The sequence below is a fragment of the Petromyzon marinus genome, chromosome 75 (assembly GCF_048934315.1).
Source record: "Petromyzon marinus isolate PM22_M1 ecotype Great Lakes invasive population chromosome 75, UKy_Petmar_22M1.pri1.0, whole genome shotgun sequence".
NCBI classification, from domain to species: domain Eukaryota; kingdom Metazoa; phylum Chordata; class Hyperoartia; order Petromyzontiformes; family Petromyzontidae; genus Petromyzon; species Petromyzon marinus.
Window position 1 is genome coordinate 6,074,255 of NC_133741.1, and position 21,593 is coordinate 6,095,847.

Below are 21,593 nucleotides of genomic sequence, written 5' to 3' on the forward strand. Positions count from 1 at the left end.
TCATTCCCTCCCTTCTCTACGCTTGCGAAACGTGGACCCCCCTAATGGAACATCTTCGCCGGTTAGAAACATTTAGGCTGGCCTGCCTACGATCCATCCTGGGTTTAACCAGACTGGATTGTGTGAGGAGCTCACAAATCCTTGAAAGATCTGGGCAAGGTCCCATCGGTGAGCTCCTCCGGCGGGGAAGGCTGCGATGGCTGGGTCATGTAGCCCACATTCCCAGCCACCGCATGCCGAAACAGCTTTTGTTCGGCCGGATTGAGGGGGCTAGGCGGGCGCGCACGGGCAAGAGAAGAGATGGAGTGACGTGGTACAGGAGGACGTGGAGCTGAGTGGACTTGCCGATGACTGGTACCAGTGGTGTCAAGATCGGCCTCTGTGGAGGAGGCTCGTGAAGGATGCTACTGGGCAGTTGGAGGCAGCCGCCCTCCAACAACAACGGAGGGTGGAGGAGTGACGCTCAGAACAACGAGCGGAGCGCCGGGTGGCTAAAGCACAGCAGGTTGGCACAGTAGGGGGCACAGGTGGTGCATCAGCCAGTCATCTCAGTCAGTCGACCCGTGGCACCTGGGTCTGCCCCGTGACCTCCTGCCAGCGGGCGTTCGACACTTCACGTGGCCTCAGGGTGCACATAGCCTGGCACAAGCGTCGTGGTGACGTCACCGCCGCTTAGTGGCGAATGGCGGTTGTTGTTGTTGTGTGTGTATGTATGAGTGTGTTTGTATGTATTAGTGAGTGTGTATGAGTGTGTGTATATGTATATGTGAGTGTGTATGTGTGAGTGTGTTTATATGTGAGTGTGTTTGTGTATGTATGAGTGTGTGTATGAGTGTGTGTGTGTATGTATGAGTGATAGTGTATGAGTGTGTGTGTGTATGTATGAGTGATAGTGTATGTATGTATGAGTGTGTGTGTGAGTGTATGAATGTGTGTATGTATGAGTGAGTGTATGAGTGTGTGTGTATGTTTGAGTGTGTGTGTATGTATGAGTGATAGTGTATGAGTGTATGTGTGTGTGAGTGTGTGTATGTATGAGTGATAGTGTATGAGTGTGTGTGTGTATGTATGAGTGTGTGTGTATGTATGAGTGATAGTGTATGATTGCGTGTGTGTATGAGTGTGTGTATGTATGAGTGGGTGTGTGTATGTATGAGTGTGCGTGTGTATGCATGAGTGATAGTGTATGAGAGTGTATGTGTGAGTGTGTTTATATGTGAGTGTGTGTGTATGTATGAGTGTGTGTGTGTATGTATGTAGGTGTGTGTGTATGAGTGTGTGTGTTTATGTATGAGTGTGTGTGTGTATGAGTGATAGTGTATGAGTGTATGTGTGTATGTATGAGTGTGTGTGTATGTATGAGTGTGTGTATGTATGAGTGATAGTGTATGAGTGTATGTGTGTATGTATGAGTGTGTGTGTGTGTTCATATGCGGTTGACGATGCCCCTGCATGGTCGTGCGTGTGTGTGTGTGGTTACGAGTTGGCTGGGCCACGTTGCCCGCATGCCCTTCCATCGAATGCCTTGACAGCTTTTGTTTGGCCGTACAGAGCGTGTGTGTGTGTATGTATGAGTGTGTGTGTGTATGAGTATGTGTGTATGTATGAGTGTGTGTGTGTGTATGTATGAGTGTGTGTGTATGTATGAGTGTGTGTGTGTGTATGTATGAGTGTGTGTGTGTATGTATGAGTGTGTGTGTATGTATGAGTGTGTGTGTGTGTATGTATGAGTGTGTGTGTGTATGTATGAGTGTGTGTGTATGTATGAGTGTGTGTGTGTGTGTATGTATGAGTGTGTGTGTATATGTATGAGTGTGTGTGTATATGTATGAGTGTGTGTGTGTATGAGTGTGTGTGTGTGTATGTATGTGTGTGTATGTATGAGTGTGTGTGTATGTATGAGTGTGTGTGTGTATGTATGAGTGTGTGTGTATATGTATGAGTGTGTGTGTGTATGAGTGTGTGTGTGTGTATGTATGTGTGTGTATGAGTGTGTGTGTGTATATGTATGAGTGTGTGTGTGTATGAGTGTGTGTGTGTGTATGTATGTGTGTGTATGTATGAGTGTGTGTGTATGTATGAGTGTGTGTGTGTATGTATGAGTGTGAGTGTGTATGTATGAGGGTGTGTGTGTATGTATGAGTGTGTGTATGTATGAGTGTGTGTATGTATGAGTGTGTGTGTGTGTATGTATGAGGGTGTGTGTGTATGTATGAGTGTGTGTATGTATGAGTGTGTGTGTGTGTGTATGTATGAGTGTGTGTGTATGTATGAGTGTGTGTGTGTGTATGTATGAGTGTGTGTGTATGTATGAGTGTGTGTGTGTGTATGAGTGTGTGTGTGTGTATGTATGAGTGTGTGTGTGTGTATGTATGAGTGTGTGTGTGTATGAGTGTGTGTATGTGTGTATTAGTGTGTGTGTGTATGAGTGTGTGTGTGTATGTATGAGTGTGTGTATGTATGAGTGTGTGTGTGTGTATGAGTGTGTGTGTATGTATGAGTGTGTGTGTATGTATGAGTGTGTGTGTGTGTATGTATAAGTGTGTGTGTGTGTATGTATGAGTGTGTGTGTGTGTATGTATGAGTATGTGTGTGTGTATGTATGAGTGTGTGTGTGTGTATGAGTGTGTGTGTGTGTATGTATGAATGTGTGTGTATGTATGAGTGTGTGTGTGTATGAGTGTGTGTGTGTGTATGTATGAGTGTGTGTGTGTATGTATGAGTGTGTGTGTGTGTATGTATGAGTGTGTGTGTGTATGTATGAGTGTGTGTGTATGTATGAGTGTGTATGTATGAGTGTGTGTGTATGTATGAGTGTGTGTGTGTATGTATGAGTGTGAGTGTGTATGTATGAGTGTGTGTGTGTGTATGTATGAGTGTGTGTGTATGTATGAGTGTGTGTGTGTGTATGTATGAGTGTGTGTGTCTATGTATGAGTCTGTGTGTGTATGTATGAGTGTGTTTGTATGTATGAGTGTGAGTGTGTGTATGAGTGTGTGTGTGTATGTATGAGTGTGTGTGTATGTATGAGTGTGTGTGTATGTATGAGGGTGTGTGTGTATGAGTGTGTGTGTGTATGTATGAGTGTGTGTGTGTGTATGTATGAGTGTGTGTGTGTGTATGTATGAGTGTGTGTATGTATGAGTGGGTGTGTATGAGTGTGTGTGTATGTATGAGTGTGTGTGTGTATGTATGAGTGTGTGTGTATGTATGAGTGTGTGTGTATGTATGAGTGTGTGTGTATGTATGAGTGTGAGTGTGTGTATGAGTGTGTGTGTATGTATGAGTGTGTGTGTGTATGCATGAGTGTGTGTGTGTATGTATGAGTGTGTGTGTATGTATGAGTGTGTGTGCATGTATGAGTGTATGTGTGTATGTATGAGTGTGTGTGTGTATGTATGAGTGTGTGTGTATGTATGTATGAGTGTGTGTGTGTGTATGTATGAGTGTGTGTATGTATGAGTGTGTGTGTGTATGTATGAGTGTGTGTGTGTATGAGTGTGTGTGTGTGTATGTATGAGTGTGTGTGTGTGTGTATGTATGAGTGTGTGTGTGTATGTATGAGTGTGTGTGTGTGTGTATGTATGAGTGTGTGTGTGTATGTATGAGTGTGTGTGTGTATGTATGAGTGTGTGTGTATGTATGAGTGTGTGTGTGTATGTATGAGTGTGTGTGTGTGTGTATGTATGAGTGTGTCTGTGTGTCTGAGTCCGGCAAAACAACCCCCTACCTCCTCGCGGTGCCGGACGGGCAACTCTGTCGTGGAAAGCGCTGTGGGGGGAGTTCCAATTTTGATTGGCTCCTCCCCTCATGGCGTCTGTGACCACCACAGGGGCTAAACGGGGGCTCTGGACGGGTGCGAGGGGCTGGTAACCCCTCCACCTTCAATTAATTACCACAAAACCACGAATTAAAGTGAAATATGTAACAACTAAGCTTGTGCCGGAGGCCCCGGGGGGCCAGGCGTCTATGACGTCTCCTGGCCAAACCCCAATTGGCGGAGCCAGGAGATTGAATACCTACCCTCGGGGCTACTCCAGAAACAACGAAAAGCCACTACGGGTGGCCACGTGGAATGTTCGAACGCTCACTGCAGAGGAGAGGCTGCCACTCCTCTGTCGGGAGCTGGACCGGTACCGCCTGGATCTATGCGGCATTCAGGAGGTCCGGTGGACCGGCTCTGGCTCCTGCCACCATGAGGGGTGGACAGTCCTCTACTCGGGGCAGCAGACTGCCAAACAACAGGGTGTGGGTCTTCTTTTGAACAAAAGAATGAAGGGGGCGTGGGAGCGTGGCGGTGAGATGTGGGAAGCTGTAAGCCCCAGGCTACTTTGGGCTCGCCTTCCCATCAACCGGAGGCGAGGAATGGTGGTCGTGGTTACTTATGCCCCCACCGAAGATGAACATCCGTGGAGGGATGCAGGCAAAGCCGATGAGTCAGATGCCTTCTATGACCTCCTGTCACAGGTGCTGGCTAAAGTGGCCCCTCGGGATAGAGTCATCATGTTGGGTGACTTCAATGCCCGAGTTGGTCATGATACTGGCACCTGGTCTGGAGTGATTGGAGGGCATGGGCCAGATCAGCTCAATAACAATGGTAGGAGGCTGCTAGATTTTTGTGCAGCCCATGGGCTTGTAATTACCAACACGCTGTTCCGGCATCGGCGCATCCACACAACATCATGGATGCATGCCGGGTCCAAGCAAGAACATCTGCTGGACTACATAGTGACGGACCAGCGAATGCGAGCCCATGTCCTTGACACCAGGACCTACCGTGGAGCTGATCTGCCCTCTGACCATCGACTAGTCATCTGTAAGATGCGCCTGCCATTCTTCCACTCCGGTGGTGGGTGTACACCCAGGACCCCATTCCAACCTAAAGTGGCCTGGTCTCAGTTATCTGATGAAAGTTGCAAGCGAGAATTTCATCATCGCTTGCGGCTGGGATTGGCATCGTCCCCGACTCCTCCTGATGTCGAGGGTAAATGGGCGAGGTTTAGGACTGTGACTCATGCAGCTGCAATGGCTGCTTTGGGTACGCGGTCCAGACCTCCCCAGACACCCTGGATGACAGAGGAGTTGTTCAGGATGGTTGAGAAAAAGCGACAGGCCCACTGTCATCGGCTACAGAATCCCACGTCAGAGAATGAGGAGGCTTACCGCAGCCTTCGCTCGGAGGTTCGGAGAGCCGTGAGGCGCTGCAAGGATGGGTGGTGGTCGCGGGTTGCTGAGGAGATGGAGTCTGCCTCAGTGGCCCGTGATCACAAATCGCTATTTAACTCCATCAAAAAAGTAACCTGCAGCGCCACACCTATTACCATCATTAGGGGAAAAAACGGTGATCCAATTTCCGACCCCCAGGAACAGGTTCGCAGATTTGCTGAGCATTTCTGTGAGGTCCTGGGGGAGGGAAAATCCCACAGCCAGGAAAACATCGTGGCACAAAGTGAGGATGACCCTGCTGAGGCTGCGGTGCCTCAAATATTGGATGAAGTCACCCCCTGTGAGTGGCTGGCTGAGGTGCCATCTGCTGAGGAAGTATTGAAGGCGATCCGGAGTCTGAGACCAGGAAAGGCAGCGGGCAGAGATGATCTCCCAAGCGAAATGCTGAGGGAGGGTGGCGTTTGTGCACAGACTGCCCTATATGACATCATAACAACAGTCTGGACCACTGGACGGGTTCCGCAGGATTGGAAGGATGCCCTGGTGGTCCCCCTTTTTAAGAAGGGGGACCGCACAGACTGTAACAACTACAGGGGCATCTCACTCCTCAGTGTGCCGGGAAAGGTCCTGGCAAGGATTATTCAGCATCGCCTTGCCAGGCACGCTGAGGAGAGGCTTGCGGAGCCCAAATGCGGTTTCAGGAAAGGGCGGTCCTGCACAGATGCCATATTTTCTGTCCGTCTGCTACAGCAGAGGTGTAGGGAATTCCAACAAGACCTACATCTCTGCTTTATTGACCTGGTCAAGGCCTATGATACCATCAGTAGGCCTGGGCTCTGGGTCGTTCTTCGTGCTTTTGGAGTACCTGACCCTCTGCTCACGATCATTAAGGACCTTCATGATGGTGAGCGGGCCCGGGTAAAACTACGTGGCCGGGAGTCAGAGCCATTCCCTGTACACCTTGGGGTGCGACAGGGATGTCCTCTGGCTCCCACATTATTTAACATCTATTTTGACCACGTAGTTCGTGAAGCCTTCAATAGCTGTACCGGGGGAATCTCCATATGGTACAGATATAATGGGAGGCTAATCGATGCCCGGGTGCGGTCAAGGGATGGCTCCCTATTGCTCAACCACGTTATGTATGCTGATGACTTGGTAATAGCTGCTCAGTCAGAGGAGGAGTTGGAGACGCTGCTGCTGAGACTGGAGCGTGCCACTAAGAGGTGGGGCCTTACCATCAGCCCCACCAAAACTAAGCACCTGCCTGGGTATTTTGTACCATCGGACACTCCACCCCCACAACTCCCAATCGGTGATGGGGCAGTTGTGGAGAGAGTGGAGAGTTTCCCATACCTGGGCAGTGTGCTTATGACTGGCTCCAGTTTAACAGCAGAGGTCTCACTCCGAATCAGTCGAGCGGCAATATCTTTTCATCGGTTGCGTAACGCTGTGTGGAAGCTACCTGGTCTGTCGCTCCGCACTAAGCTTCAGGTCTTCTCGGCCACGGTCATTCCCTCCCTTCTCTACGCTTGCGAAACGTGGACCCCCCTAATGGAACATCTTCGCCGGTTAGAAACATTTAGGCTGACCTGCCTACGATCCATCCTGGGTTTAACCAGACTGGATTGTGTGAGGAGCTCACAAATCCTTGAAAGATCTGGGCAGGGTCCCATCGGTGAGCTCCTCCGGCAGGCAAGGCTGCGATGGCTGGGTCATGTAGCCCGCATGCCCAGCCACCGCATGCCGAAACAGCTTTTGTTTGGCCGGATTGAGGGGGCTAAGCGGGCGCGGCACGGGCTAGAGAAGAGATGGAGTGATGTGGTACAGGAGGACGTGGAGCTGAGTGGACTTGCCGATGACTGGTACCAGCGGTGTCAAGATCGGCCTCTGTGGAGGAGGCTCGTGAAGGATGCTACTGGGCAGTTGGAGGCAGTCGCCCTCCAACAACAACGGAGGGCGGAGGAGCGACGCTCACAACAGCGAGCGGAGCGCCGGGTGGCTAAAGCACAGCAGGTTGGCACAGTAGGGGGCACAGGTGGTGCATCAGCCAGTCATCTCAGTCAGTCGACCCGTGGCACCTGGGTCTGCCCCGTGACCTCCTGCCAGCGGGCGTTCGACACTTCACGTGGCCTCAGGGTGCACATAGCCTGGCACAAGCGTCGTGGTGACGTCACCGCCACTTAGTGGCGAATGGCGGTTGTTGTTGTTGTTGTTATATGTGAGTGTGTTAGTGTGTGTGTATATGTGAGTGTGTGTGAGTGTGTTTATACGTGAGTGTGTGTGAGTGTGTTTATATATGTGAGTGTGTGAGTGTGTGTGAGTGTGTTTATACGTGAGTGTGTGTGTTTATATGTGAGTGTGTGTGAGGGTGTATGTGTGAGTGTGTTTTATATGTGAGTGTGTTAGTGTGTGTGTATATGTGAGTGTGTGTGAGTGTGTTTATACGTGAGTGTGTGTGTGAGTGTGTGTGTATATGTGAGTGTGTGAGTGTGTGTGTGTATACGTGAGTGTGTGTGTTTATATGTGAGTGTGTGTGAGGGTGTTTGTGTGAGTGTGTGTTTATATGTGAGTGCGTGAGTGTGTGTGTATATGTGAGTGTGTGTGAGTGTGTTTATATGCGAGTGTGTGTGAGTGTGTATGTGTGAGTGTGTTTATATATATGAGTGTGTGTATACGTGAGTGTGTGTGTTTATATGTGAGTGTGTGTGAGTGTGTATGTGCGAGTATGTGTTTATATGTGAGTGCGTGAGTGTGTTAGTGTGTGTGTATATGTGAGTGTGTGAGTGTGTGTGAGTGTGTTTACATGTGAGTGTGTGTGAGTGTGTATGTCTGAGTGTGTTTATATATGTGAGTGTGTGTGTGTATACGTGAGTGTGTGTGTTTATATGTGAGTGTGTGTGAGGGTGTATGTGTGAGTGTCTGTTTATATGTGAGTGTGTTAGTGTGTGTGTATATGTGAGTGTGTGTGAGTGTGTTTATACGTGAGTGTGTGTGTGAGTGTGTGTGTATATGTGAGTGTGTGTGAGTGTGTTTATACGTGAGTGTGTGTGTTTATATGTGAGTGTGTGTGAGTGTGTATGTGTGAGTGTGTGTTTATATGTGAGTGTGTTAGTGTGTGTGTATATGTGAGTGTGTGTGAGTGTGTTTATATGTGAGTGTGTGTGAGTGTGTATGTGTGAGTGTGTGTTTATATGTGAGTGTGTTAGTGTGTGTGTATATGTGAGTGTGTGTGAGTGTGTTTATACGTGAGTGTGTGTGAGTGTGTGTGTATGTTTGTGTGTGGGTTGCTTATTTATAAATAGGATTTACATGATATTCGCTCCTCCAGAGACTCCTGCCCTCACAACCGTGAGTGAACTGGGTGCCTGGGGTCGCGTCTATTGAACCAACAACAGCATCATCAGCATCATCATCATCAGCATCAATAGCATCATCATCAGCATCAACAGGAGCAGCAGCAGCAGCATCAGCATCATCATCAGCATCAACAGGAGCAGCATCAGCATCATCATCAACAGCAACAGCAGCAGCATCATCAGCAGCATCAGCATCATCAGCATCATCATCATCAGCATCAATAGCATCATCATCAGCATCAACAGGAGCAGCAGCAGCATCATCATCATCAGCATCATCATCAGCATCAATAGCATCATCATCACCATCAGCAGCAGCAGCATCAGCATCATCAGCATCATCATCAACAGCAGCAGCATCATCAGCAGCATCAATATCATCATCATCACCATCAACAGGAGCAGCAGCAGCATCATCATCAGCAGCATCATCATCAGCATCATAATCATCAACAGGAGCAGCAACAGTATCAGCAGCATCATCATCAGCAGCAGCATCATCATCAGCAGCAACAGGAGTTCCAGTATGTATACTATGACGTTAACACTAATAGCATCAGCATCATCATTAGCATCATCATCAGCAGCATCATCATCAACAGCAGGAACTGTGTTCAGAATTCGACTGACACAGACACCCTTAGACTCACCACACAGAGAGCCATAGACTCATCGAACAGAGACCCATAGACTCACTACATAGAGACCCATAGACTCACTACACAGAGCCCACAGACTCACCACCCAGAGACCCATAGACTCATCGAACATAGACCCAATGACTCACTACATAGAGACCCACAGACTCACCACACAGAGACCCACAGACTCACTACATAGAGACCCATAGACTCACCACACAGAGACCCATAGACTCAACAACGATCAGCCCATAAACTCACCACACAGAGACCCATAGACTCACCACACAGAGACCCACAGACCCACCACACAGAGACCCACAGACTCACTACATAGAGACCAATAGACTCATCACACAGAGACCCATAGACTCACACAGAGACCCATAGACTCACCACACAGAGACCCATAGACTCACCACACAGAGACCCATAGACTCGCCACACAGAGACCCACAGACTCACCACATAGAGACCCATAGACTCACCACACAGAGACCCATAGACTCTATAAGTGGGTGTCTGTGGGTCTCTGTGTATGATTGTGTGTCTGTTAATCTGGGTGTCTGTGGGTCTCTGTGGGTCTATGTGTGTCTTTGAGTCTGGGTGTCTGTGGGTCTCTGTGTATGTATGTTTGTCTATGAGTCTGGGTGTCTGTGGGTCTCTATGTATGTTTGTGTGTCTGTGAGTCTGGGTGTCTGTGGGTCTCTGTGTATGTTTGTCTATGAGTCTGGGTGTCTGTGGGTCTCTGTGTGTGTTTGTGTGTCTATGAGTCTGGGTGTTTGTGGGTCTCTATGTATGTTTGCGTGTCTATGAGTCTGGGTGTCTGTGGGTCTCTGTGTGTGTTTGTGTGTCTATGAGTCTGGGCGTCTGTGGGTCTCTGTGTATGTTTGTGCGTCTATGAGTCTGGGTGTCTATGGGTCTCTGTGTATGTTTGTGCGTCTATGAGTCTGGGTGTCTGTGGGTCTCTGTGTATGTTTGTGCGTCTATGAGTCTGGGTGTCTGTGGGTCTCTGTGTATGTTTGTGTGTCTATGAGTCTGGGTGTCTGTGGGTCTCTGTGTATGTTTGTGTGTCTATGAGTCTGGGTGTCTGTGGGTCTCTGTGTATGTTTGTGTGTCTATGAGTCTGGGTGTCTGTGGGTCTCTGTGTATGTTTGTGTGTCTGTGAATCTGGGTGTCTGTGGATCTCTGTGTGTGTTTGTGTGTCTATGAGTCTGGGTGTCTGTGGGTCTCTGTGTGTGTTTGCGTGTCTGTGAGTCTGTGTGTCTGTGGGTCTCTGTGTATGTTTGTGTGTCTATGAGTCTGGGTGTCTGTGGGTCTCTGTGTATGTGTGTGTGTCTATGAGTCTGGGTGTCTGTGGGTCTCTGTGTATGTTTGTGTGTCTATGAGTCTGGGTGTCTGTGGGTCTCTGTGTACGTTTGTGTGTCTATGAGTCTGGGTGTCTCTGGGTCTCTGTGTATGTTTGTGTGTCTTTGAGTCTGGGTGTCTGTGGGTCTCTGTGTATGTTTGTGTGTCTATGAGTCTGGGTATCTGTGGGTCTCTATGTATGTTTGCGTGTCTATGAGTCTGGGTGTCTGTGGGTCTCTGTGTGTGTTTGTGTGTCTATGAGTCTGGGCGTCTGTGGGTCTCTGTGTATGTTTGTGCGTCTATGAGTCTGGGTGTCTATGGGTCTCTGTGTATGTTTGTGCGTCTATGAGTCTGGGTGTCTGTGGGTCTCTGTGTATGTTTGTGCGTCTATGAGTCTGGGTGTCTGTGGGTCTCTGTGTATGTTTGTGTGTCTATGAGTCTGGGTGTCTGTGGGTCTCTGTGTATGTTTGTGTGTCTATGAGTCTGGGTGTCTGTGGGTCTCTGTGTATGTTTGTGTGTCTATGAGTCTGGGTGTCTGTGGGTCTCTGTGTATGTTTGTGTGTCTGTGAATCTGGGTGTCTGTGGATCTCTGTGTGTGTTTGTGTGTCTATGAGTCTGGGTGTCTGTGGGTCTCTGTGTGTGTTTGCGTGTCTGTGAGTCTGTGTGTCTGTGGGTCTCTGTGTATGTTTGTGTGTCTATGAGTCTGGGTGTCTGTGGGTCTCTGTGTATGTGTGTGTGTCTATGAGTCTGGGTGTCTGTGGGTCTCTGTGTATGTTTGTGTGTCTATGAGTCTGGGTGTCTGTGGGTCTCTGTGTACGTTTGTGTGTCTATGAGTCTGGGTGTCTCTGGGTCTCTGTGTATGTTTGTGTGTCTTTGAGTCTGGGTGTCTGTGGGTCTCTGTGTATGTTTGTGTGTCTATGAGTCTGGGTATCTGTGGGTCTCTATGTATGTTTGCGTGTCTATGAGTCTGGGTGTCTGTGGGTCTCTGTGTGTGTTTGTGTGTCTATGAGTCTGGGCGTCTGTGGGTCTCTGTGTATGTTTGTGCGTCTATGAGTCTGGGTGTCTATGGGTCTCTGTGTATGTTTGTGCGTCTATGAGTCTGGGTGTCTGTGGGTCTCTGTGTATGTTTGTGCGTCTATGAGTCTGGGTGTCTGTGGGTCTCTGTGTATGTTTGTGTGTCTATGAGTCTGGGTGTCTGTGGGTCTCTGTGTATGTTTGTGTGTCTATGAGTCTGGGTGTCTGTGGGTCTCTGTGTATGTTTGTGTGTCTATGAGTCTGGGTGTCTGTGGGTCTCTGTGTATGTGTGTGTGTCTATGAGTTTGTGTGTCTGTGGGTCTCTATGGGTCTATGTTTGTCTATGAGTCTGGGTGTCTGTGGGTCTCTGTGTATGTGTGTCTATGAGTCTGGGTGTCTGTGGGTCTCTGTGTATGTGTGTGCGTCTATGAGTCTGTGTGTCTGTGGGTCTCTGTGTGTGTTTGTGTGTCTATGAGTCTGGGTGTCTGTGGGTCTCTGTGTATGTTTGCGTGTCTATGAGTCTGGGTGTCTGTGGGTCTCTGTGTATATTTGTGCGTCTATGAGTCTGGGTGTCTGTGGGTCTCTGTGTGTGTTTGTGTGTCTATGAGTCTGGGTGTCTGTGGGTCTCTGTGTATGTTTGTGTGTCTATGAGTCTGGGTGTCTGTGGGTCTCTGTGTGTGTTTGTGTGTCTATGAGTCTGTGTGTCTGTGGGTCTCTATGGGTCTATGTTTGTCTATGAGTCTGGGTGTCTGTGGGTCTCTGTGTATGTGTGTCTATGAGTCTGGATGTCTGTGGGTCTCTGTGTGTGTTTGTGTGTCTATGAGTCTGGGTGTCTGTGGGTCTCTGTGTATGTTTGTGTGTCTATGAGTCTGGGTGTCTGTGGGTCTCTGTGTATGTGTGTGTGTCTATGAGTCTGGGTGTCTGTGGGTCTCTGTGTATGTTTGTGTGTCTGTGAGTCTGTGTGTCTGTGGGTCTTTGTGTATGTGTGTGCGTCTATGCGTCTGGGTGTCTGTGGGTCTCTGTGTGTGTTTGTGTGTCTATGAGTCTGGGTGTCTGTGGGTCTCTGTGTGTGTGTTTGTGTGTCTATGAGTCTGGGCGTCTGTGGGTCTCTGTGTGTGTTTGTGTGTCTATGAGTCTGGGTGTCTGTGGGTCTCTGTGTATGTTTGTGTGTCTATGAGTCTGTGTGTCTGTGGGTCTCTGTGTATGTGTGTCTATGAGTCTGGGTGTCTGTGGGTCTCTGTGTATGTTTGTGTGTCTATGAGTCTGGGTGTCTGTTGGTCTCTGTGTATGTTTGTGCGCCTATGAGTCTGGGTGTCTGTGGGTCTCTGTGTATGTTTGTGCGTCTATGAGTCTGGGTGTCCTCCTCCTCCTCCACCTCCTCCTCCTCCTCCTCCCCCTCCTCCCCCCCCACCGCGGCAGCGGTTCCGCCGGCTTCCCGATGGCCTACTCGGTCATGCCCCGAGAGATCTTCAACTTCCAGGGCGGCAGGGTGACCATCACCGAGTGCATGGACGACCTGGGCATCGCCGCCGTCGTCTGGGAGAGCGTGAGTCGACCCGCGGCACGTGCCATGCCCCGCGAAGCCATCGGACAGCACACACAACCGCCCTCCGTCTGTGATGTGCTTGTCGCTGGTAGAGGGTGGTTGCGCGCGTGGGTTCCCGGAGGCATCGCATAAACCACGGGGCTCGATGCATATGCGCGTAGCCGATGCGGGCGTTTGGCGTGGCCGCCTCTGATTGGTTGAGAGGAGGTTTGCGCCGCGTTGTGCAGTCCCATCGGTAGAGCACGCAGCCGCCGGTTCGTCCATGGCGTGGCCGGGCCTGATGGGTGTGGTCGTGGGCGTGGTGTGCGTGGGTTTGGGAGCATCGCATAGACTGCAAGAGGGGTGGAGGACGTCTAACCGCAGATCCGTGGTGCGGCTGACTCTGATGGCTGTGCTCGGTTGAGTAGGAGACGTGGTGCGTTCTGTAGACCCATCGGCAGCACACACACATAACCGCCGTTTGTCGATGGTGTGGCTGTCTCTGATGGTTGTGGCCGGGGTGGGGGGTCGTGGTGTTGCGTGAGTCTGGAGCATTTGTTTGGTCCATCGGGCGGCAGATGGCGTATATCCGCTGTAGGTCTGTGGCGTGGTTGTCTCCGATGGTTGGTGGGGCTGGCGTCTGATCACCGATGTCTGTGACCGGGCGTGTGCGTGTGGGTCGGATGTGTAACTGCTGTGGATCTTTGGTGTGGCTGTTTCTGATGGTCGCGGTTGGGTGTGTGTGTGAGAGAGGATATCTGGTGCCTTTTGTAGGCCCATCGGTAGCCGGGTTCCGATGGCTGTGGCTGGGGGTCGTTGTGTGCGTTGGTCTTTATCATCGTTTAGACTAGAAGGTAGGGGGTAGGGCAAGCCAACTATTTGTAGGTTTGTGCTGTTGCTACCTCTGCAGGTTGCGGTTGAGTGTGAGAGGAGACCTGGTGCGTTCTGCAGACCCATCGGGAGAACACACAACTGCTATTCGGGCAAATCGCCCGATCGATGCTGGATGTAATTACCAGCGAAACGTCGTACTCAGATTGTAAATGTCGTGGATTCACCCTTCAACACATCGGTGGGCTGCAGTGGTGAACTATTTGGCGTTTCGTTTACGTGGCAAATCCCTTACTGATTGGCCGTGTCGAGTACTGGGGGAAGGTTTTCGACACATTGACACTTACGCGATCTAACTCAAAAACCTTTATTGTGAATAATATCGATTCGCGAAAGCCTACGTGTTAAACACAACTGCTGTTCATCTAAGGCGGGGCTGGTGTCTGATTTATGATGGCTGTGGCCGGGCCGCGTGTGTGAACATATGAGTGCTATAAAAACCGGGAGCGAGCGAGGGCTTTACCATTCTGGCGAATTGCCCGATGATGCTGGATGTATTTACCAGCGAAACGTCGTACTCAAACTGTAAATGTTGTGGATTCACTCTTCAACACACCGGTGGGCTGAAGTAGTGAATTATTTGTCTTTTGTCAACGTGACACTTTTTTTTGCTGATTGGCCGTGTCGGGTGGTGGAGGGTTACGACACATTTATAAATAAACGCGATCTAACCCAAAAACCTTTATTATGAATAATATTAGTCGCGAAAGCCTATGTGTTAAACTGTATGAGTGCTGTTGTAGATTTTTGGTGTGGCTTTCTCCGATGGTTGGGGGGGGGGGGGGAGGGGGGGTGGGGGCTTGGTGTCTGATCTCCAGGTGTGTCTGGCAAGACGTTTGCATGGGTCAGGAGCGTGTCATAGTCCAAAAGGCGGTAGAGGACGTACAACTGTTGCAGGTCTGTGGTGTGGCTGAATCTGCTGTTCGCCGCTGATTGAGGGATGCGGTGCGTCCTGTAGACCCATCGGTAGAACAGGCAACTGACGTTTGCCTATGGTGGGGGCTGATGTCTGATCTCTTGACGGCTATGGCCGGGCGTGCGTGTGGGTCTGGGAGCATCGTTCCGTCTCGAAGGGGTGATACCATACAAATGCGGCTTTGTTGTGCGGTTGTGTCTGCGGCAGTTGGTGGGGCTGGCGTCTGATCTCCGATGGCCGTGTCCCCGGCGGGTGGGGTCGTGGTGTGTGCGTGCCTGTGCCTGTGCGTGATTGGTCCACCGCAGGGCGTCCGTCTGGCGCGCTTCCTGGAGGCCAATCAGCAGCGCTACCCAATGGCGGGGCGCTCCGTGCTGGAGCTGGGGGCGGGCACGGGGCTCGTGTCCATCGTGTGCAGCCTCCTGGGTACCGCTACGAGTGGGCCGGCACTCACCCTGCCGCTCACCCTCCCACTCCACTCCCACTCCAGCTAAAACTAAACTACACTTAGACTTAAATTTTGATTTAAAGCTTTCGTGACTGCAGTAATTCATATTCTTAGTTTTTTCGGTAAAGTCACGTTGAAACGTGTATTCTTAGTTTTTTCGGTAAAGTCACGTTGAAACGTGACTTTACCGAAAAAACTAAGAATACACTTAGACTCTCAATTGTCTGCGCCCGTGACCGGCAGGACGGCGAGGGGATGATGACGATAAAAAAAAATCGCGTAAGAAGATATAACCATTTCCCGCGGATCTCCACGCCAAAGAGCCACTAATATGAGGTGTACATTACGCTTACGTTAAGAACATTGAGTTTATAATCTTATTTTTTTCGGTAAAGTCACCACGTTGAAGGGAAACAACAAAATAATAAAATATATATAAAACAATAAAAAAATTCTCACGACGTTTCGACCATAACTCAAACGGTCATCTTCAGGTGTGTGTTGGTTTGCATAAATTTATTTTTAAACGGAGCATTTATTTATTAAAACTAAGAATATGAATTACTGCAGTCACGAAAGCTTTAAATCAAAACATTGAGTTTATTCGTGAACTGCTACTCTTTCGGTTTCGAACTAATACTTAACAGTCAGCCGATCGATGGCGCGGCGAAATAAGTTCAACGTAAGTACAGCGAGAGAGAGAGAGAGAGAGAGAGGCGCAGACTCCCAATACCGTTAGAATCTCGATTACAATGATCAGCGCTCACCTCCCTCACCTCCCTCACTCCTCCCACTACACCACCCCCCCCCCCCCCCTCCCACCACCACCGAAGGCGCCGACGTCACGGCGACGGACCTCAAGGAGGTGCTGGGCTCCCTCTCGACGAACATCGCCAACAACACGCGGAGCGGCGACGGACGCCCCCGGGTGCGCGAGCTCACCTGGGGCCTCGGCCTCTCGGCCTTCGACGGCACCGCCTACGACTACGTCGTGGCCAGCGACCTCGTCTACAGGGAGGCCTCGCTGGGGCCACTCGCCCTCACGCTGCGACACTTCCTGGAGGGGGCCCGCGGAGGTGATGGAGCCGGTGGAGCCGGTGGAGCCAGAGCCAGTGGAGCCGGTGGTGGAGCCGGAGGAGCCACGGCGTTCTTCGCGCTCAAGCTGCGCTTCGGCTTCTGCGGGGAGTTCGTGCGCCGCCTCCGCCGGACGTTCCGCGTCCGCACCCTCGCCGAGTGGCCCGAGGACGAGACGGTCATCCTCGAGCTGAGGGCTCGCCAGGGCGGGGAGGTGGAGGAGGAGGTGGAGGAGGAGGTGGAGGAGGAGGAGGAGAAGGTGGAGGAGGAGGAGGTGGAGGAGGTGGAAGAGGAGGGGGTGGAGGAGGTGGAAGAGAAGGAGGTGGAGGAAGAGGAGGAGGAGGAGCAGGTGGAGGAGGAGGAGCCGGAGGTTGAGGAGGAAGTGGAGGAGGTGGAGCAGGTGGAGGAGGAGGAGCCGCAGGTGGAGGAGGTGGAGCAGGAGGAGGTGGAGGTTGAGGAGGAGGTGGAGGAGGTGGAGGAGCCGGAGGTTGAGAAGGAGGAGGTGGAGCAGGAAGAGGAGGTGGAGGAGGTGGATTCTGGAGGAGGAGGAGGTGGAGGAGGAGGTCGTCGTGGTGGTGGTGGTGGATGCGGCGGCGACGACGACGACGATGAAGACGACGACGATGCGGAAGCAGGAACCAACGCGGAAGAGCGAACGAGGAGGAGGACGAGGACGAGGACGACGAGGAGGAGGAGGAGGCAGGAGGGCCGAGGCCAAACGCCCGGCGGAGGCTGGGGCGGAGGAGTCCGCGGGGTGGGTGAGGGCCCCGGGCGCATCGGCGACGCGGAGACGCGGGGCGACGAGGCGGCGGTGGCCGTGGGGCGGGCAGGTGGGCGGGGAGAGTCCGTGGTGGTGGTGGCAGCGGAGGCGGTGGAGGCGGTGGAGGCGGTGGAAGCAGAGGCGGTGGTGGCGGCAGAGGCGGTGGAGGCGGAGGCGGTGGTGGTGGCGGAGGAGGCGGTGGTGGAGGCAGAGGCGGTGGTGGTGGCGGCGGAGGCGGTGGTGGCGGCAGAGGCGGTGGTGGAGGCAGAGGCGGTGGTGGCGGCAGAGGCGGTGGTGGAGGCAGAGGCGGAGGTGCTCCCGGGGGATCGGGACGAGGCGGCGGCGGAGACCCGCGCAGCCACCCGCGGTCGTGACGGCGTTGGCGAAGGTGGCGGTGACGAGGGTGATGGGAAATACGGTGGCGATGATGATGATGATGATGACGGCGATGATGATGACGACGGCGATGATGATGACGACGGCGATGACAATGACGGGGATGACCGCGATGTTCACATTCAGATCCCTAACCCATCCAAATGCTACTGGCTCTTCCCCTTACGATGCCCCTAGACTCAGTCCACGACAGGGGGGGTCAGTTTTCGCGTGAGGCCCCCGTGAGCATGAACGTTGTTTGGTCTTTAAACCCGCCCGCCCGCCCGCCCGCCCGCCGGCCGACGACTCAGCACAGTCGGTAAGGTCACGTCACGTGGGTAAAAGAATGATGAAAAGTGTGGCCAATTCGTCAACTTGTTCAGCACTCAACTGGTTGTGCGTTGGATAGTATAACCCTCACCCCACTCCACCCACCCCCCACCCCTCAACCACAGCATTTACAATTCGAGGCACTGTGACATTACAACAACGACAACAACGACAACCAGCGGCATCAGGCAGACAGCCAGCCGGCCAGGGCCTACATCTTCATTCCGGGCGACCTCCTTCCACATCGTTTCGATCGCATTGGGCGGCCCGTTGCGAGCGCGGTTTTTAAGAGACCCCCCGCTCTTGTGCAGGGGCTGGAGGAGGAGGAGGAGGAGGAGGAGGAGGAGGAGGGGCGGGGGGGGGAACGGTTTTGTCGACCGCCTGTGCCGACAAAACCCCCGACCGACAAAAGCCGGGGTTTAGTGGAACGAGGGACAAAGGAGAGGTGGCATTTGACGAAGCTCCACGGCTGCTGGTCTCCCCCGAGGGAGCGGTGGTTACATTATGAGACCTCCCTCGCTAGTAGCAAGATGTAGCAGTAGGTTTTTACCCTTTTTATCTGGCACTAAAAAAACTGACAACCTTTATACAAGGGGATCGTGTTTGCAATAACCACAACACAAGCGGTCAAAAATGTAAACAAAAAGAAGCAACTCTGATAATAATAATATTATTGGCACCGTCCTTGAATTTGATTGGTCCACACCAGAGAGACGGCTTTTCTTAGAGCCCTTTAGTCTCTCCACTGGTGCTGGACCAGAAGATGCCAAAAGGGTTTGGACCAATCAATTTCAAGGACGGTGCCAATATTATTGTTATTATTATCAGAGTTGTCTCTTTTTGTTTACATTTTTGACCGCTTGCGTTGTGGTTATTGCAAACACGATGTCCCTTGTATAAAGGTTGTCAGTCTTTGTGCCAGTTAAAAGGGTAAAAACCTATTGCTAGAGCAGTGGTTCTTAAACCCTGGGGGGTTCACGCACGCATCCTCCCTGGAGGCTGACAGATGGGGCCCTTTCTATTGTTCTAAGATTTAAAGCATTTCGTCAGTGCAAGGATCCATACACTCGTTGGTTCTATTCGGTAAAGTCACCACGTAGGTAAAAAAAATAAAACAGCGAAAAATCACGAGACGTTTCGGCCACAACGCAAGCGGCCTTCATCAGGTGAAGTTGTTAAGCCCGCCGCCACACAGCGAATTAGCAAGAAGGCTTGTCACGTTGAACAAAAAAACGTGGCCAATCTGTGACCGGTACAGCACCGCCGGTGTGTGGTGGGGGGACTAAGCCCCACTCACGCGCGGTTACAATTCGACTATCCGTGACGTTTCGCCGGTGCATGGACAACCAAGCATCATCAGGAAATGTGTGACGTTGAAATCCACCACCACCACAACCACCACCCTAACACATCTGGCCCAACACCAGTGGAGAGACTAAAGGGGCTCTAAGAAAAGCCGTCTCTCTGGTGTGGACCAATCAAATTTCAAGGGCGGTGCCAGTATTATTATTGTTATTATTATCAGAGTTGTCTCTTTTTGTTTGCATTTTTGACCGCTTGCGTTGTGGTTATTGCAAACACGATCCCCTTGTATAAAGGTGTCAGTTTTTTGTGCCAGCTAAAAGGGCAAAAAGCCTATTACTAAAGTTAGTGAGGCCGTCACTTTTCGCCGGGAATTATAACAAAAGCCGGCATCATCAGGCTGACATTCAGATTACGAGACTAACCTCGCTTTACTAACAGGCTCTGTGTCCAATGGCGTGGCGGGTATTGACGACGCAAAGTTTTTATAATGTACGCGATAGAACCCAAGCCAACCCCCATTATGGATGATTTTGGTCGCGAAAGCCCCGCTAGGTGTTACAGCAGACGGGAAATACATATAGATAGGGAGATAGATCCTCTGTTGTCATTGTCACCGGTACAACGAAATTTAAAGTGCTCATCAGTCAGTGCATCATTCATCAATTTAATTAAAACAAGAAATAAAAATAAAGTAAAAGATAAATCAAAATTCTTTATATATAAAAACTACCCAAGTATACCCACATACCCACATAAAAGTACATTTGTATCATTGCACATCCTTATTTTACAGTCCAATTGTGCACAGTATTACTTAGTAATTAATTAGCAGTATTGAGTGTGGTAATTGCTGTAGGATAAAAGCTGCGTTTGAATCTGTTTGTCCTTGTTTTGACTGATCTGAATCGTCTGCCTGATGGCAACGGCTCAAGCAGAGAGTGTCCACGGATGAGAAGAGTCCTGCATAATGTTCTGCGCTTTTTCGATGCGACGGGAATTGCGTAGTTCTGCCAGTATGGTGGGGAGAGAGCGCCCGGCGATTCTTTTTTTTGGGGGGGGGGCCGTGTTGATGATCCTCTGCAGCGCTTTCCTCTGAGCCACTGTGCAGCCGGTGCACCACAACGCAGATGCAGCATGTAAAGAATGCTCCCGATGGAAGCTCGGTGGAAGGACACCGGCGGTTTCTGCTTGATGTCATTCCTTCCCGAGTATTCTCAGGAGGAGTGGAGCCTCTGGTGGGCCTTGACGCTCCGGGTCGGGCCCTCCAGCCTCTCCGCACAGTCCCCCGTTGATGGTCAGCAGCGAAGAGTCTCCGCTTTAAATTTCGATTTGAAGCTTTCGTGACTGCAATGATTCATCTTCTTTGGTTCTTTCGGTAAAGTCACCACCACGTAGAATGAGAATAAAATAATAAATTGATAAAATAAAATAACACAACAATAATATTCTCACGACGTTTCGGCCACAACACAAGCATGCCTTCATCAGGTGAAGGGAGCGAGACTGTCTGGTAGTCCAGCGCTGTCCTACACAAGCGGCCTTCATCAGGTGAAGGGAGCGAGACTGTCTGGTAGGACAGCGCTGGACTACCAGACAGTCTCGCTCCCTTCACCTGATGAAGGCCGCTTGTGTTGTGGCCGAAACGTCGTGAGAATATTATTGTTGTGTTATTTTATTTTATCAATTTATTACTTTCATTCTCATTCTACGTGGTGACTTTACCGAAAGAACCAAAGAAGAAGTCTCCGCTTTCTTTCTCCTGTAAGTCGATTACGAGCTCCTCCTTGGTCTTTGCGGTGTTCAGGAGCAGGTCATTGCATCTGCACCATGCTGTCAGCCGCTCCACCTCGTCCCTTGTAGGCAAACTCATCCCCCACCCACCCACCCACCGGACCGTCTGCACTTTGCACCGTACTTACCAGTCCAATCTCGAATGCTCTGTATTGTCGGGGTGATGCACGTACTACAACCACTACAACTACTACTACTACGCGTTTCACATTTGAGGTTTCTTTGGGGGTTACAGTGAGGGAAAAAAAAAGTATTCGATCCCCTGCTGATTTTGTACGTTTGCCCACTGACAAAGAAATGATCAGTCTATAATTTTAATGGTTAGGTTTATTTGAACAGGGAGAGACGGAATAACAAACAACAAAATCCAGAAGAAACGCGTGTCAGAAATTTTATAAATTGATTTGCTTTATTATGAAGGAAATAAGTATTGGATCCCCTCTGCAAAACATGACTTAGTACTTGGTGGCAAAACCCTTGTTGGCAATCACAGAGGTCAGACGTTTCTTGTAGTTGGCCACCAGGTTTGCACACATCTCAGGAGGGATTTTGTCCCACTCCTCTTTGCAGATCTTCTCCAAGTCATTAAGGTTTCGAGGCTGACGTTTGGCAACACGAACCTTCAGCTCCCTCCACAGATTTTCTACGGGATTA

The 21,593-nt window shown here is 50.7% G+C and overlaps 1 protein-coding gene across 1 annotated transcript; it reads left to right on the forward strand.

Moving 5' to 3' along the window:
- Positions 1-7,831: 7,831 nt before the first annotated feature.
- On the forward strand, positions 7,832-18,351 carry LOC116958312 (protein N-lysine methyltransferase METTL21A-like). Its single transcript, XM_076056458.1, has 5 exons — positions 7,832-9,049; positions 12,947-13,073; positions 15,165-15,282; positions 16,138-16,661; positions 18,256-18,351. The coding sequence occupies exons 2-5, from the start codon at positions 12,966-12,968 to the stop codon at positions 18,349-18,351; spliced, it is 846 nt and encodes a 281-aa protein (XP_075912573.1). The 5' UTR covers positions 7,832-9,049; positions 12,947-12,965.
- The last annotated feature ends 3,242 nt before the right edge of the window (positions 18,352-21,593 follow it).

Excerpts from the sequence above, each read along its gene's own strand:
- LOC116958312 (XM_076056458.1), top strand. The coding sequence starts at position 12,966 with ATGGCCTACTCGGTCATGCCCCGAGAGATCTTCAACTTCCAGGGCGGC. Across the intron at positions 15,283-16,137 it reads CATCGTGTGCAGCCTCCTGG|GCGCCGACGTCACGGCGACG; the intron begins GTACCGCTACGA and ends CCACCACCGAAG. Across the intron at positions 16,662-18,255 it reads AGGAGGAGGAGGTGGAGGAG|CCGGGGTTTAGTGGAACGAG; the intron begins GTGGAAGAGGAG and ends GACCGACAAAAG.